The sequence below is a fragment of the Sinohyriopsis cumingii genome, chromosome 3 (assembly GCF_028554795.1).
Source record: "Sinohyriopsis cumingii isolate HCF-2022 chromosome 3, ASM2855479v2, whole genome shotgun sequence".
NCBI lineage: Eukaryota > Metazoa > Mollusca > Bivalvia > Unionida > Unionidae > Sinohyriopsis > Sinohyriopsis cumingii.
This window is the reverse complement of record NC_142963.1, coordinates 21,422,174-21,441,506: the sequence shown is the minus strand read 5'-3', so window position 1 is coordinate 21,441,506 and position 19,333 is coordinate 21,422,174. Positions and strand designations below refer to the sequence as shown.

The 19,333-nt window shown below is 35.0% G+C and overlaps 1 protein-coding gene across 2 annotated transcripts in view; it reads right to left on the bottom strand.

Moving 5' to 3' along the window:
* The window catches only part of LOC149802520 (uncharacterized), a 176,557-nt gene that overhangs the window by 126,158 nt on the left and 31,066 nt on the right, over positions 1-19,333 (bottom strand). Inside the window, exons 1-2 of one of the 2 annotated variants that reach the window (XM_089951760.1) lie at positions 17,673-17,696; positions 556-677 (exon numbers count right to left, since the gene is read on the bottom strand). In XM_089951760.1, the coding sequence (XP_089807886.1) occupies positions 556-621 (66 nt within the window). In that variant the 5' untranslated portion in view covers positions 622-677; positions 17,673-17,696. Of the gene's footprint in view, positions 1-555; positions 678-17,672; positions 17,697-19,333 lie in introns of those variants that run through there. The other variant, XM_089951759.1, reaches the window with a different exon arrangement.

Genomic DNA, 19,333 nt, shown 5'->3' with positions numbered 1-19,333 from the left:
CGCCTAGCGAGGCAGCTGTTAGTACCATTTGTATAAGTCTTTGGAAAGAGTGAGCGAGATAGCGAGTATTGCTTTGTTTTGCAAATGTAAAAATGGTTGGCATTTTATTATACTTCCAAGAGAATGCTTTGAATGGTTGCTGACAATTTTAGTACAGTGTTTATAACGCACCAAATAATTTTCAAGAAACACGACACATATTGCGTAAAAATAAATAGCTTATTCACCGGCTGCATTAATAATAGCAAGACATTGATTTCAATAGGTTATTCACCGGCTGCATTAATAATAGCAAGACATTGATTTCAATCGCGACAGTAGGTGTTGTTCTGAACTTCTGCCACGTGTTTTCTAGTTTGCCTAAAAGTGTATAAAAGATCTCCATATTGTCTCCAACGTTTTGTCCCAACTACCAATTATTAAATGGTCGAAAGGGTGCGGCTCTGGTGCAAGAGGGGTAAACTATAGTTACTGTTTTTCGCGACTCCTGTTCGAGCGCTGCTTGAAACTCTTTATAACTCTCTAACACTTCCACTTATTCAGCCTACGACTTACCGGTTGTCGTTTCCGCAAGACATAATTCTTCCAAAATAGTCGTAAAAGTTGATTAAAAGCACCCATCGCTGTGTGCCTGACCTGCCTTTGCTTCACTGCTTCATATACTGTGTAGGATTACGCTGAAAAAGATGTGAACAACATGACTGTTACAAACCAAATAGGTTGAGAACTGGTTTGTTTACGAGGGATGATGATTAGTTGATTTATGAGGATTGGTTACTTTAGAGTCTTAATGAGAACAGTGGTTACTCCTTTTCTAAGTAGTCTTTTAACTACTAGCACACACACACACACACACACACACACACACACATTATATATATATATATATATATATATATATATATATATATATATATATATATATATATATATATATATATATATATATATATATATATATATATATATATATATATATATATTCTAAAAGTCAACTCCCCCGGACAAGATGACTGAAACATTTTAAATTTCCGTTGGAGAACTGAGCTTGCCCTTGAGATAAATGAGTTTGCCCCAAAAATGGCAAATTGGAAAATAGTTTTAAAATACGAGATTTTTACTACATTTTTAATTGGGGGGAGAGTAAACAAACAATAACAAAGCTGCATTAATTTAATATAAATTATGTTTTCATACATAACATTATCCTTTATCCTTCCTATTAAAGTTCAAGTTACTTGGACTCTTGAGCTCGCTCGAGCCGAATTCGAGCTTGCCCAGTGCGTCGGGCGATTTGATTTATAAATATATAGTAGGGATAAGCAAATGTGGACATAATAAATAAAATTAATCATAAATGATTATATTGGATGAAATCGAATAAAAACTTTATAAGCAAGAGTATTTAGAAATCTTCAGTGCAGTGTAAGATATAATTACGAAAGATTTATCAAATAATTTACACCCACCTTAATTCACTATATTCTTGGATTTCTACTGTAATATAAGCAATCGGTTTAGACAACGGTATGGATCACTCCAGTAGATGCATATATCCGTAAGACCGTACGATTTGTAACGTGTCACATAAAACGAACATGTACTGTTATTATTATTAGTAACAGTAGTTCCTGTAGTAACAATATTATCATCATTTTAAAATACCAACTGCGTGAAACCTAAGCAAATAAGGTTGAATAAGAATAGTCTTTGCAGGGGAGGATTACCACTGAGAATTAGATTGGCGGAGGCGGCGTGCATCCAACCCTACCAGCCACCGCCCTCTGCGGACATAGCCTAAGGTTGCATTCCAAACTTTCATTTGCCTACCTGTTTAGGCCCCCGTCCCCGCCCTCGCCCACCCCTATTCCCAAAGCGATATTCTTTGTTTCACACATGATTTGGCTAAAAAAAGACAAAGTGGAAGCAGATGATAATGACAATGATACTGATTATTTGTCTATAATTAGCTTTGTAGTAAGGTGCGTTTCATTGCATTCATAAAGCTATCAGCAAGCGACGTTCGCAGTACAAGATAAGATAACTATTAATTCTTTTCGGTCATATGTTGCCTATAATTGTCAATCAGACGCGCGTGGTATTATTGGTATACCACTTTTACGCGGGATGTTTTAGGGGATACGTTTTACGGTACTTTTCATTATTCCAGTCCTTAGGTAGTTTCCGTCAGCAAAGAATGTACGGTTATACCAGAGTAATCTTGTTACGAACTGAATGCTATTGCCAGCCTGTTTTCGTTTCTTTACATGACAACACAATAATTATTTTTCCTACAAAACAGCTGTATTTATCACAAATATAATTATTTTCATAATCACATGTTTGACACGTGTCACATATGCCAACGTGGTGGCCAAGCGGGATTTGTGGAAGATATTTGGTTCATATCCATATTTTTCGGAACATTTCGGATTTAAAAACAAAAATAAATGTTACTTTTTAGTTATTTACTAGCGTATGCTAACGTCTCATGACAATGTATTCCTTTGTAACATTTTCAGGAGGCAAAAGTTTTCTGTTCGAATTTTACGTGTAAGTCCACTATATTTTTTTATTTGTCGAGTCAGTGTTTATGTTTATGTTTTCTGGCTGTCTCAGAAAAAATATCTTTCCCATCTGTTTGAATCCCATTCAACGTATCCCTGCCTATTCTACCAATAGAATAGATAGTAAATGTAAGTTGTCGGTGTCAACATTTACATTTTTGTTAACAAGCTGTCTAATGTCAGCACGGTGTGAGCTATACTATAAGCTTACTCAACTCACCCTATTTACCTTTCTAGATGACAACTTATACAATATGTAAAATACACATAGCCAATTCATTTCATATACGGTAGTGACCATTTGATTGGGGTGGTGGTGGTGGTGTAGACTGAGACTACATTTTTTTTACGACTGAGATACTTTATTTTCTTTTATCTGAACGATAATTAACATGGTACACACCATGATTATAAGGGACCAAGGGTGATATTCATGCTAGAGATCGGGCTTGACAGGCTATACTAAGACAGACGCAATTTTTCTTAGTATAGTGTCAAGCCCCGTCTCAAAACATGAAATCCACCCTTGGTCCCTTATAATCACTGGTGTGTACCATGTTATTATGTTCAGAAGTACCGCGGTATACAGACTAGTTCTGGTCTTTTCTTGTGGTACCCAGCTCTATTGTGAATTATACTGAAACCAATCCAGGTGCAAAAGTAGATTCAAGTGTCCACAAAGGCCTTCACGTTGTCATTCAAATACACAAAAGTCTGTGACAAAAATTGTTCACATTTGTATCGAGTTCAGCTAGCTAGTATTTCAGTTCGACTTGGCTTGATAGAGCGATCGCAGCTTACGAAATGACAAGGCCTAAATAGGGAATCGATAGTAATTTCTAATTAGAGGCCTAGTTTTCTATTTATTTGTGTTACCAAGGTGTTTAAAAATACATTTTCAATCAATTACCTTATCTCAAGCAAATTAAATGTCACCTTAAAGCTGGTTTTACCTTTACCGATTCAGCTGTTTGAGAGTGATATGATATCTGTAGAATCATTCTCAAGGCTGTTGACAAAGGCGAAGCATTCGACAAGGTCTGGTATAAGGGCGTATTCTACACGGTCAGGAAAATTGGAAAGGGCGGTAAATTACCGGACAGATTCTTAGACAATCCACCTGGTACCTCACAAAGAGTGGTTATAGATGACTGTACATCAGAATGATGTATTATAGGGGCTGGTGTTCTTTGCGATTGACTGCTTCGATGTATGAATTATTGTGTTCTTCGTGTTTGGCTGCTCTAATTTCGGGGAAACTGAGACTGATATATGATTCAGTTGAGACTGATATACGATTCGTTATAAGACTATTTACTGACGATAATTCATTATCAATCATTCCCGAGATCACAATCTTACCAGTGCAGTGGCCCCATGAGGGTTCGAGGCGTCTGTATGCAATATATTTTTAGTGGCGCTGAAACTTTACTTCAGCAACAAGTTTTTATGTCAGTTGCCATCCTCTCTCCTGGCTCCACCCTCCTAAAGTTTTGCGAAGAATTGCCCCCATTAGACTAGGGTAAAGGTGAAATACTACCAAAAGCTTCAGTTACAAAAACAGGGCCATAGAGAGCGATCACGGGCCCTGTGTATAAAAGACCCAAGCCTCTCCTAGTTCTTGTTCAAAGAATTTCTTTTATAAAATTCAAAAATGTTGTTCAGCCCGGGCCCTTTACGGTCCCGGGTCCCAGGGAGAAATCACCGGTTGCCCCCCCCCCCCCATCTCCCACGCTCTTTGTCGGCCCTGTACAAAAAGACTCACTTCATCTAGCGCACGGAGACAATTGTACCCACTACCCCACCCACCCATGCACTCGCGCCGCAACTGTAGCAGTATTCATTCTAAATGAAGATCTTCAAAACATCTAATTATTAGGAAATAAGGAGATTGTAGATTTCAACCCTATCAACGCAAATCTGCACTGCAGTTATGTCCAGAAAATCTCTGGCAGCAAACTATTCATTATTTATCATGAACAATGCATCCATAATGGATGTAACGTCTCACAAACGTTTCAGCGTAAGCCTTGACGTAACTTTCCCCTGGCATACACATATTAAAAAAAGTATTACCAAAGCTCGAGAAAGAGTACATATTTTACGAGCTTTCAAATATTAAACTAACTCAAAATTACTAGAGCTTCTGTATTTTTATTTTACTAACTTCTTTTAGAATATTGGGACATTTTGGTGGGATAGTGCATTCAATATGACAAATAAGCACCGAACTCATTTTCATATACCAGAATATTGTAAGAAATAAAATGGAACAAACTTTTAATTATATGTTATTACTATATTTGTTATGTGATTTACCTTTGTCCATAGGAGTTTGGGCCCATCTGATTAAGGTCTTATTTATAGACAACAAATTACATAACTAATTATTGTCTATGATCATAGGTTATATATTAAGATCACTATTATTAGGAGTTAAATATGTTTATGTGGCTGTTGACCTTGGAAGTTTCTAGAATGGATCTTGATTATGAAATTAATGGGAAAATGACCCTCATCCAGGTACTGCTATTTTGTCTTGTATATATATATATATATATATATATATATATATATATATATATATATATATATATATATAGGTAGCGATAAATAAAATTACTCATTCCTAATTTAACGTCTGACTAGTGGCATAAGTCCTTGTGTTGACTTCAGTTTTAATTTGAGAAGATTTATTTAATGAATTGAAATTATAAAGTGATATTTGACGTTTGAACTAAATCATTATTTGGGAATTATTGTGAAATCATCTGGCGACATTTTGAATTTATCACTGTGATACATCAAAACAGTTAGCACATCAACACAATGACAGGCTGTTGGTACATCAACACTTTCAGGATTAAAATTCATTCGGATCACCATTGGAATTCATTCGGAATACTCTATACTATTGGACTTGTGACAGAACTTTATAGGGCTATTTGGATTTCATTCACTATACTCTAAGTTCTTTTTTAAATTTTCACTTTGAATTCTAGACAAGTAAATAATTTATTACATTTTACTAAACTTGCTGGTTTTCTCCCTTTGTATTACTTAGATGAAGACAGTGGAGTCGTAACATTAAAAACACCTAATGAGGAACTTTTTATAAAAACAAAACAAAAACAAATCAAAACAACAACACCAGCAAAATGTACCACGGTATAGCTCCTAGTTACATGCGGGTTTTGTTTTCACTAAATATCAACAAACATATAACAGCGTGATAGATCTAACTTACAAAAACCCTTTCTCTCTTGAGCCAAATTCATTCTTACATTATTCAAAAATGGAATATTCTTCCATCAAATATAGGACACAATCTTTCTAGACATACCTGCAAATTGTAATTAAATATGGAACCCTAAAAGGTTTGCGTCTTTTATAACTCATGTGAGGGGAATGCAAAGATCCTGTATATTAGATTGCAACAAGGTTGCAGTTCTCTAACCGTCGAATCAAATATGACCTAATACAAATTGTTTCTACGATGTATCCTATTAGATGTTCAAATTATGGCTATCCATTCAAGGTATCAATATATTTTCCTGATATTAATAACAAAGTGAACAAATTGAAGCATGTATTATGATGTATTTGCTGGAAAAGGTTGCATGTTAACGAAATTGCAGATATGTACAGTCCAAGTGAACTTTCCGGAACCGGTAAAACCATTACCGTTTGGTTTGTCATCCTAAACAAAAACCAAAAGGCTGAATTCGATACATATGTTATTTTTTATTTAGACTTTAATGAAGCTTTCTGTTGAGTGCAAATGACAGTCTTCACTGGACAACAAATCCCAGGGGGAAAAAAAGAAAATATTAATGACTATATTACAAACTACAATAGGGCGCAATAACCGCCCACTGGCTAAAATGGTGTAGTGATTGATACCTTGAACAGATGACAAAAGGTGCACAACTTTAACAAATTTTAGGGTTTTTCATGTATATTTATCAATACTGAAACGTAAATGCAACATAAATAAAGGTTGCTTGTATTTCATCCGATGTGATTCACTCCTGTGAGCAATTTATCTCATAAGACAGGTCAAAATGTAATGTCCCGTTCTGCCACAGTTAACTAATTAGGGTTCCAGGACAAACACTCATGTACCATACTTATATATAAGGTGAACTGTCCTTGATATGTTTAGTTAAGTAGAACCTATTTCTGCAAATAAATCACTATGTCACTGTAAGTACTATGTATGCAAATTTGGTATTTTTTAAAAATTTCTTCAAAAGTAAATATGCCACATTTTTATCGACAATCTCCATCAATATAATTGCTTTAGCAGTGAGATGACCTTAAATCGGTACTTTTTATAACTGAATAAATGTTTCTGGAGAAAGTTACCCATTTGTTTGTGAACTAGGTCCATTTCTGGAATACAAAACTACATTCAATGCACTTGCCTTAACATTAGCATATATATTTGTATGTTGATTTTCAATCGACACACTACTGCAACTGTTCTAAATGGCACTCTGAAGCATCACGACTATCGTACACATTTTAGGCACTAACCTGGACGCAACATAATAAAGCTCAGCACAGGTTATGTTACGTTTTCTGGAAACAGCCGCATTTGAATAAAATGACTGGAATGTTAAGCGCGCGTGCTTTTTCTTGCCCTGCAAGATAAAATCTGCTTACTTTGGAAACTTATGGGAAGAATATCGGACTAAAGTTATAAGCCTATTTATTTCCGCTCAACTTTTAAGGCCGCTTTCTTCTGAATACAATTAACACTCTTCATCGGTTAGTGTACATCCAGCAACTATTATAGAATTATAAAACATGAATTCTGAGAGACAACAATAGGATGCAATAACAACTTATTGCCACAAATAGTGTTGTGATACCTTAAACGAATGACTTTCAAAGGTAAAAATTATTGTTAAAATAAAGTACATATAATTTATATCAAATACGGATAGTTACGATTTGCTTATGCAAAACCTCCCAGAATGAATTAAGGTGGTTTTCTAGTAATAGAAAATCTTTAATCTAGTAATCTTTAATCTACCCGGGACTAAAGTGCATCTAGTTTACCTTAGCTTATCAAACACCGTCATCTGAATTGTCGAGCTGAGATGCCAATGTTAACTATCATAAGTTAGTCACACGTTTGATATTATTCTCAGATTTACTTTTTACTATTCGTTTTCTTCTATACATTATTAAGATCAGACAAAGCAGTAATTGTTTTGTAATATCACTATCTCAAAACAAGCAGCTTGTTGAAAAACCTACGTTTAATGCAATTATCCTCTTTTAATACACAAATCACCAGCATCTAGAATTTAGGCTCAGTACTTACTCAAATGGCGAGAATCAATACACTAAACAATTATTTTTACATGCACGCTGAAGGGTATTGATGGCAATCAATTTAAGTGTTCAAAGACACACACATACAAACACAAAAAAATAAATATGTAAATAGTTACGCTGTGATTCCATAATGGGATTGATGTAATCTTAAAGAAAATTTATATAAATTTTGATTAATTCTTTTTGCTCGTACTAGGTAATTATTTCTCACTAGTTATATCGACTTGTAATAATTACTATTTATATTTTCATGAAGAAGAAAAACAACCTACTAATTTCGCCATCAGTATCGTTGTTGTCCGCATCATTGGCGATAAGCGTTTACGCAATTAGTAATGTTTTCGATGCCAACTTATTTCAATTTATGCAAAATGCATGTTTTTGGCATTTGCAATGCTGCTTATTCCGTAGTATCTAACAGTCAAGTACGACTTTATTTTTCTTCAGTGACAAAACAAAACATAACAAAATTTAGTAGTCATATTTTATCAAGCAGCTACGTGTGACATTTGGCTTAATCATTACGTTTGTGATTTAAAATTGTAAATCAAGTAGTCAAAGTTGATTTCCAAATTGTTAAATTTCTCTCAAGAAAAAGCTCTTGATTTTTGTTCAGATTAGGACTTGAAAATCATGTCATAAAAATGGAAACTGAACTCTGGGAGTGAATGGAACGTTCTGAAAGAAAATGTTACGTTTGCTAAAAATGATATTGATATTGATTTTTCGTGAACGCTATGAAAACGGACAAAAGTTTTAAAACAAATAAAAAAGACTGAAATTTATCGACCTTCTGAACTTAGTATCTTCATACAAACCGTCATGGTTATGTATGTTTATATCAATAATACGTGAGCGATTTAAATGTTGAATGTTCTAATATATTGTACTTAAACTTTCCATGTTTTAAAATAGAATCAGACTCCGCTTTTTGGTTTCATTTAAATCATTTATGCTTGAAACGATATATAATATTTACGTCTTCACAATCCGCATGTATTACCGTTTAATTAGATATGTTCTTTTTCTCTTAATTCTCAGTATTTGATTTTCAATCTTCTCCCTGCGATTTTCAAACAAAATATATCTTTTTAAAAAGTCCTTACGTTTTGTTATGGTTTCCAAGGTACTATATGTTCAACGTGTACTTATTTCTTCTTTTGTATTCACCATCATATCAATTTTAACGTGTCTTTAAAGATTGGTTGGTTCATAATGTCATATCAAATATATTATTAGCTTTTATCTGTGAATTTAAATGCGTAACTATTACAATGAAAACATGTTAAAATACATATATAGTTCTATTGTGAAATGAATAATACTTCATGCTGGATTATGCCTATAAAGTGAGTTATCTATATGTGTAGCTATGCTCTTTGTATTTATACAACATTGTGCTTATGAAATATAGTTGCTTTAAATAACAAATACTCTTTAATTTTAGTTAATTAATATCTATATGTGTTTATAAAAACGTCGTGTACTTAGACAAATTTGCAAAACTTCTACTTTTTAGACATACAATTAACCAGAAAGTCTAGGTTTCTACCCAATTTATATTAAATATTTATCAATCTATATTGCCAAAAATAATAAAAATAGAAATGCATTGTTTTGTTGCACGCACGCTGATATACATGAACATATAATACTGTTTTATCATATTTTATAATCTGAGTTAAGTATCTTAAATGTATATTGTATTTTGCATCTGCACACACCTGTAGATGAGACAACTGAATGTGACATTTAATCAAGGATTACACGAAAAGACGTACAAGGGAGATAAGCGCTGTTGTGTTGGCATTCCACGTAATGCCAGCTATCTTAAGTTATAAGCAGCTTGTGCGATGCTAATTAGGTTAGTGAGAGTGCATACAACTAGTTGAGACAGAGACTGGATCAATAAACTGAAAATAGGCCATCCACTAAAACAGAAAGCATAAGACTTTGCCTTGAGGAAAAGTACGACAAAAAGATGAAAGTTGTGGGTTTTCTTCTTCCTAGTACACGCATCACTCCATGACTACCCCTTTCCCACCCAGCTGATCGTCCCTGTTCTTAAAACAAGTAAAAATAATCATGGAATCCTTATTAAATTTTCAATAATTATTGTGAGTTTTTTTGTGCTAATAGGTAATTCGTTTTAAAAAAATGTTTTCGATTTTGGCCCAATACAAATTAAAGTTTATTATCAGATTGGCAGCCACAGTATATGTGATGTCTGTCACTGTGTTATCAATGTTACTATTAAAGCCGTATTGTGCTAAAATATGTCATCAGATGTTGGAAATCTTTTTCCAGCCACCCCACCATTATATATAACACATTATTGTTTCCATGGATTCTGTTTGCTTTGTATTATTATTATCGTATAAAACGTGTTTAACGCTATGTCATTTCACTCCGTTGTAGACAGATGCAGGCAAAGCTAAAAGTTGATTTAAAGTTTTATATATTTGGTAAAAGAAATTTGATTTGCTTTAGTATATTATTTTCCAACATTCTCACATTTCCGTTAAACAAACTTTGAAGGAAATTATGAGATCTAAAATTGCTGCTTTTGAAAATAGATTTTGATGTATTATTATTATTATTATTATTTATATATGTAATTCCACGTTATTCAAACATCGATTGCATATTACATGTCTATGATATTTTTTCAGATAAGGTGTTTAATCTTCTAACAATTACCTTTAAAACTTTAGGGATATTTTTTAGCTTGAAATCATGGGTTCGCATATAATTCTATAGCATATTTTAGCTTGTAATCCAGTCCAGTGTTTACGTACATACCTGTTAATACTAACTACAATTCTGTGTTTGTATCTCACCGCTTCACTGTTTTGACCTTAATTCTAAAGGCTGAGTCTTTTCGATACGTTTCTGTGTTGTAAAACTGACCGACAGTTACAAGAGTGCACTTGTCTCTTCGTCACCAGTAAGTGTTTTCCTAGCTATATGACTAGTTGGTTGGGTTTTAACGGCACTTTTGACTCATTATCGGCTTTATCACGCTGAGGAAACGTGAGCTAGCTGCTTAAGACCTTTGAAGTTCACGTCTGACGCCCCTGATGGTGGGGATCTCAGTGGTTTCCAAGCAATTTGACCCATGGGGATAATACCATATGGAGTAACAATCGCCCCCGAGTCCAACGTCGGTTGAATGTATACATGTGGAAATCTCAGTGGTTCCAATAATATGAAGCAGGGATAGAATTCATGGAGTAGGGTTGCTTGGGATGTCAGTAATACTTTAATTCATGCCATAACCCGTCATTATATATGGTGGTGGTGGTGGTGGTGTGTGTGTGTGTGTGTGTGTGTGTGAGGTAAAACCCAAGGAAATGAAACGGATTCCATGCTTAAATAGGTTGACAATTGGGTTAATGATCGCGCAAGTTTTTTAAACTGACGCTTATAAAGAGGATCTCAATTTTCTATTACATGAGACATCTTAATGGACATTTTTGATCATAGAAAAAGATGATCTTTATGGAATCACATACGAACGATATTAGTTGGCTGTTCTAAACAGGAAAATAATGCTTATTTACATTTTACAGTGTAATTCCATGGCCTGATGTTTACACAAAATAATAACTTAATACAGATTAATGAATTATAATTTCTTTATTACCGATAATTAAACCTGTTTTGGCGTGTGTCAACATCACTCGCCTTGTCTGCACACACCAACCCATGTAACCCATGTACCCTCTCGACTAAAATGGTTATAGAAGTTACCCATCAGCATGCGACCGCATATGCTTTATGAATCGAACACTGTGTGTCATCCATACTAGATTACGAAAAAATTTAAGTTCATTAAAATGCTGATCTTTACCGTGTTCATCTTATTGACACTCCTTTTTGTTCGTGCGGTAGGATCTTTCATGTTCTGTCTCATTACCAACTCTTGAAATTCTATACCGAACTTGGACTAGCATACATAATTCAGGCACCGATCCTATTTAAAGTGACTACATTAATCTCAACATCCGACTACGCACGGAAAAGAACAACGATTTCAAGGGTGTATTTTCATTCTACAAGCTGATGAATGACTCTTTGTTTAAGTTTAAGAATTGAAATTTTACAGTGGGTTAACTTAGTTACATTGCCCTTCTTCAGCTTCGAGGTTCGAGATTCACACATACTTATCGCGTGAATCGGTGAATTTGTGTCTCGGTACCTTAAAGGTTACAGAGCGTACCATTTAAGGCTTTTAAATAACATACCTCTTTGTATTCTCATTCATCTTCTTCCCTGAGAAGAGACGGCCTGCCTTTGCAGTGCCTTAAGTATCTCCGTGTCAAAGTACTCGCCAAACTCTTCAATCCGATTGATTTCCTTTGTGTATTCATTAGTTTTGCATATATATCTAGTTAGAAAGTTTTCTTTGCTTTCAAGTCTGTTATATCTCGCTTTCATTGTCTCTTTACTTACGAGGTTGTAAGTTCTAATTATTAATAGCTATCCCGTTTGACGCTCTTCTCGTCGGTCAAAGATTCTTCAAGTTTTTATTCACTTCATTCACGTCTAACCCTCTGCATAGCAGTCACGTGCTTATAAAGGTCATACTTGTCTCGAATCTCATAGTGGCAGCACTGATATTTGACTGGCATTTAATGCGAAGGATATGTCCCACCTTATAGTGGTCCCTATTTACTACTAGTAGCTCAACTATTAAGGCCTTTTGTACTTAATTACTCACCTTTTATGACTTGTCAGTAAAATACTGAGAATTGACATATTCTCGTCACTTCTACGTGTTTGGAAAGAATTATCGTTTCATCAGAATTAATTTAAATATAGTAATCATGTCCGAACTCTTAATAATTTCAAATCTAAGTCTAATATTTAACAATATTGTTACAAGCGAGTCGATTTCAAAGCAACACCTTAGAGCACTCTGTGCTCATTACATTTCTCAAATGATTGTTACCAGAGGGATCCTGAAAAAATGGCAGCTCTAGGTTACGCAAATGCTAGGCCTAGACTTAAAGCTGGCGCTGTTCCAGACATAACGTTGAATATTTTAAATCCTGGGAAAAGTGTTAAACGTGTGAGTTACAAAAATAGGCAGAATACCGAGTAAGTGACCACAAAATGCAACAATCAATCACAGATCTTTTATCTACACCAGCAGTGCTAAAAATATCTGATAGCTCGACACACGGTGCCTCTCATATTTTAGTTCGGGCCCATCCTGTATTCAAAGTGAGGTGCATGTCGGGCTTGTGGAAAACGTTTTGTTTGCCTGATGAAACTTTGATTGCGCTGATGAAATGAGTAAATGTATTTTCAAAATGTTGACATATATGCCTTAGCACAGCACTCTAAATCAAATCACTACTGTCCTAGGTGAAATTGAGACCCGACTTGAATCAAATGGAAGCTGTGCTAAAATTAAGACTCTAAATCCCTGACAGGGTTGCGTTTCGAGAAAACACAATTTTCAGTTTTAAAAAAAGACAAAGAAAACTTTCAGTCTTTGCCTGTTACACGTAGTATGTATAAATGTTAATCTGTAATGATTGAAACTGATATAAAAGTATCTCTTTCCCAGTTTAAATAGCAGCAATTAAAAGAAAAGAGGTCAGATATAAAATCAAAGTTTCACATTAACTGGCTGACAATAGAAATGGGGGGAGGCGACTATTGACCCCACTCCCTTGCCCCAATGTGCGAGCGCTCATGGAACGCGCCCTTTCTCCCCGTGATACGCCTTATTAACCCCCAGGACAAAACCCTTTTTGTTATATTCTGGTCAGACGTGGCGAAACTGCAAAATAGCTAAAGTTTTGACTTAAGTACACAAGCAATAAGGCCAGTGTGACTAATTAACAGTTAATCTTTATCCTTGCATCTATCCCGTGAAAAGGACTGTCCTTCGGACATACTTCAAAGAAACCATGTTCAACAGTGTGTGTGTGTAAGCACCAGCAAGTAATTTGAAAATAAAAATGCCCTATTTTGTTGTAACTTACGATGCATAGGACTTCATTTTAACAGTTCAAATCTATACATGTGGCAACTGTTTTTCTCACAATTTATATCCCACCTTATTTCCTTGGGTTTATGTCTTAAGGCATTTAACACTGTTTACTGAATAAAATATATATTCTGAATTAGTTCTTTGGGGGCGTGGTATATTTTCTTTTATTCCTTCTTTTAATTTAATCATAGTAATTAAACTTTACATGTACGGTAGAGGAACGTCAGGTGTTAACTTGCCGAGTTTCTTTGGCGGAAATGGAAATGCGATTTTGTTTGCAGAGAAAATTATACATCATTCAGTGATCATTCATGGGATTTAAGCTAATTGGTGACAATTTAATTTTTTTAATTTTTTTTAAACTTCAGTACTGTTGTAGTGGTTTTTTTAAAAAAAAGTAAAGTTTACATGAATAATGTTTAATCTTAACATTCTATTTACTGAGAAAAAAAACCTGTCGTGTGATATTAATTATTTCATCACTACAATATTCACAAGTGATAAAACAGGATATGACAGCTGTTGATTGCACATTTTATGTCTATTTATATATGGTTTTGTCTTCTTCTTCTGAAAAATAAAAATTGACAGACATAATGTAATAATTGGGAGTTCTCTGCGAAAAATCGGGAGATATTACGAGATCGAGATGTAGATGTGGAAATACTCCAACAATCGGGAGGTTTTATCCCGGCTTGAGAGTTGACAGGTATGTACTGTCCGGGCATGGGGAATTTCAGCCAGGACGAGTGAATTTATTTAAGTCACCACCCGGGGCCTTTGCCTACAAAATATTTCTTTCAGTACTGACCAGTACAGTACATAAACTTTGTATACCAGACATGTATATACTATCAGATTTGTCAATACGCTAACTGTAGCCTACGTGTAAAATACGATGTAATTGAATCATATGAAGGCAACTTCTTAATGTTTAAATTAATTACTTATGATTTCTGCTTTGCAGATTTATTTGTGTTTTTTTGTGTGAAAAACTAATGCTTAAGTTACGTCCGAGGAAAACCGTTCTAAATGCCTTTTACACCTCCCCGGAAATGGATAGTGTAATGGATACTGTTTCCCACACAAGTCGGTCCCCTTTCTAGACTCTTCGTCCAGAATTCAGTATTATCTCTCAGTGTTTCAGTGTTGTATGTAGATTTTCAAGATATCAGTCCTTATGTGGTGTGTGTGTGTGTGTGTGTGTGTGTGTGTGTGTTGGGGGTAGGTAATGAATATGTCATTTACATATAACACGAATGAAACCCATCCGTCTTAAATGAATTATATGCATTGTGGTAAATTGTTAATTTTTACATTGGGCACCATCACTTAATCCTTATCACATTTTTGCACAGCACACAATGTATAAGTATTTATTTTAGAATTATATTGCTTTTGAAATATGAGCACCTTCTTACTGTTGTACTTTTCTGCTGTCAGGTCTTAAACACATTGTTAACACACAATTCAACATATTTAGTTATGGGCATATCTCAGAGGCAGATTCAACTTTTGAATGTGCAACCCAAATCTGGCCCCCCCCCCCCCCCAAAGTCGGTCTCGCTCACCATATTTCTGTTTGTATTCGAGGACTGGCTAGTATTGCGTCAAGGGACCACGGGACCTGTAGTCTTATCAAAACTCGGAAAAACTCGACAATTTACGGAAACGTGGTATTTTCCACGCAATATAATCACTACCTGCCTACGATATTTAATTCATAAACATCACAGTCTGATTAACATTTGTAGAGAATCACATACATAAAAGGAAAGGTTTTATTTCTGGTCTCCTTTAAGCTTTGCTTGCTCTATCTATCTATCTATCTATCTATCTATCTCTGCATTGTTTACATTTTGAAAATATATTTAAAATATGGCCAATTAAGATAGATGAAGAAAAATGGGCTCTACTGAGAATACATTTCTATTTAAATCTTATTTTTTGAATGCTGTTGGCTTTACTTCAATTCTCTGACCTTATGCAAATTATTATAATTATTATTTTTATTACTGTGTGTCACTTATATTATACAGACAAAGCGGATAGTAAATCCACCTTGAATAATAACACAAAGTTAAAAGAGATATCTAAGTAAATAAACTAACGAGACCATACGTTCTTTGATAACGATGTGAGGTTTAAAAAGAATAATAACTATAAAAATATCAATAAGCGCAACGGTCTGTTACTTGCAATTACTAAGTATTATCACGCACACATGTTTATCGAAGGAAGGGTGATCTATTCAAACACTTACGTATCACCCTTACAATGCTATTAGTTATTTGAAATCAAGCCCATACATTCAAGTGGGTTTGTGAGCTTCTGCGTATATTCACCATCTCACTAATAGTCTAAACTGAAAATGAAAACCTTGTAAGACGCAGCTATTTCAATGGATGCAGAAATACAAATGTTTAGTGTTATCCAGTGATATGACACCATGTTTAGTGTTATCCAGTGATATGACAACATGTTTAGTGTTATCCAGTGACATGACAACCTTATGGCATATAGAAATACAAATGTTTGGTGTTATCCAGTGATATGACAACCTTTTGGCATATAGAAATGCAAAAATGTTTACTCCAATGGGATAATTCATCAAACAACAAGAACCACCTTGCGTCCATAACGATCAAAGATATCCTTGTATTTCATACCACTATCTTGCATTTCTCAATGGATAACAATATACACGAAAATCATTACAAGTATATGACAGCAAAGCTAAAATGTATGACATAGAATGCAATAGGACGTAACTATCTCGTATTAAATTAGGCTCAATATGAAAAATGACTGTCTTTACACTACGTAAGGAAAGTGTTTCTTTGTAGATACCGTATTTAGCTGTAAAATTGTTGTCATTAGTCGAGTCAATAGGTTGCGAGCACGCAAGGTAGGGCCACTTGCTATTATTTAATACTACGTGCGGGTTTTAATAATTTGTGGTTTTCATTGATTCTTACTTCAGTCTCGCTTGTGTTTCCAGTTGATGATAACTGTTCAATTTGGGCTACAGCAATAAACTGAACATGTGACCTGAAGCTGAAAAACTGTCGTGTTGAGTTAGTAAAACATCATTTTGTGATCAAAGTTAAAAATTAACTAATGGATCAAAATAAACTTTGTCATTTAGATTTATAAAATGAAACCTGGCGATACTACGTCGAAGAAATCGTCTGTTTAACTTATGTGGCTCAAGTTATTGACTGTTGAGCTCTTAACAACCAAACTTCTGTTTTTTTTTTCTTCCTGTGCGATCAGATGCGCATACGCTGGTCTTTAACTTCTGGTTCGTGGATTTAGTTAACATATTTCAGCATTTGATAAATTATTCATGGCGGCCAGTATATTTGGTGGAGGAAGAACACAGGAAAACCCAAGAAAGAACCACGTACCCACAGGCAGCTTCTGGCAAGCTTTCGCAGATACATAGGATTGTTCATCTGTGACACGATACCACGTGGATAAAGGTAAGACGTCAGTGATCTGTAAAGGCGAGCGCCTTAGACCACTGGTCACTTGTGTCTCCACTAACGCCCGGTACCTAGGTGTAGCTGTGTAAATCCATCCAGTTGGGTCTAGTCTCGCGATTCCGTTTGTGGTAAATAAAGACTTTACAATAGACAAAAGAAGACCAGAAAAAGTATCAAAACAGAAAATATAAAGAAAAAAAGAAAAATGTCGTGATAGAAGGAGCGGCAACAGCAATAACGGTTGGCATAAGTAAATCTTACCTGAAACTTATCACAGTAACTTCTAAGCAATCCAGCCTTTATAGGCTTGAACCTTTGTGACCAACGTTTTCTATATCCAATGCCCAAAATAGATCCATATTGTGATTAACCACACGTATATTCAACAATCAGAAAAAAGGTAATATGTACATTGTAAGGTATTTTCTTTTCAAAACAGTATTATGTTTCTCTGCCTATTATTAATACTGGTCGTGAACAGTTCAGGCCTCAATTATTGACCTGAACTGTTTCAGCGAGTTGTGTTAACGAGTGGTGAGAAGGTAAGAAGTCTAAAAACTAGTTCAACTTGCCATGCGTAACAGAAAAATCAAGTCAATTATCTGTCCAGCAGCATTACAACAGTGTATCAGTATTGATCACACCGACACATCATACACTTTTTTGTCATGTATGGGCATGCACATGTTGTTCAGAAAGTGTAAAGCCAGTGTGCGATGCGCGTGCTACACATCTGATTAGTAGCAAGAGTCGCACAGCTTCTTAGGGAGCAGGTATTTAAAGGTTAGTGGCCACATATATTGTACAAAGGTGTGGTATTATTATAGTCATAAAAACGCATTTGATATGTATGCACACCACAAAATGTTTAATTAGACTTAAAATTCCGTTTTTTAAATGAAAAAAGTAAATATATTCGGCAATCTCCGTAAACTACCTGCAGTTTCCGCGTGCCGTAAACTGATGACGTACATTTATCCCTTCTATTCAACCTAGCCATTCAGGTGTTGAATGTCCCCACGCAAATGTCTGTGTGATATATCTTATGATCGTGCTTTTTGTCAGCAAATATGGTGCGCTGTGTTGCGTATGGATGTAACTAACAGTGATGATAGGACAAAAGGGTTCTTTCTTTTTTCGGAAAGACCCTGTTTACCAGAAAAAAGTGGATTAAAGCCGTGGGATCGAATAGGCGAGGGATGAGAAAGTTGTACCATTAATGCCGGATTACATTCAGTTTGGCCCAAAGAAATTCGGCCCAACTTGGGCCAAAATTAAGACAATTCGTTCCAACTTGAAGGACGATGTATATATACATACATACACACACTTGGTGTTTATATAAACTAGCAGTCAAGGTGAAACTATTTTCTGAAAAAAGTATCATCCCTAGTGAATAAATTTACATTACAATATCATGTAATGAAAAAACGAAAAAACTGACAAACAATTAAATTGAAATAAATATATATTAGATCAGATATAATTAAATTAAATATACATAACACTCCCACCCACCCCAAAGAAAAAGAAAGATTTATACATAATGGTTTCTTTTTACCACATACTTATTAAACAGGAGGTTAAAAAGAACTCATAAATTACACACAGTGTACATGAAATAATACTAGGATGTGGGAGGTCGTGGATTCGATCCCCGGCCGAGTCATACCAAAGACTTACAAAAATGGTACTAACAGCTGCCTCGCTTGGCGCTCAGTATAAAGAGGTTAGTGTTAGGAATGGTCGGCCTGGTGTCAGGATAATGTGACTGGGTGGGACATCATACTACTTGTCTGCAGCATGATGCCCCAGTGCCAGACATCACTATAAACTGCCACACTGCAGAAATCGTAGCGATATGACAAAATTGTTAAAGCTACGTTAAAAATCGAAGTCACACACACACACACACACACACA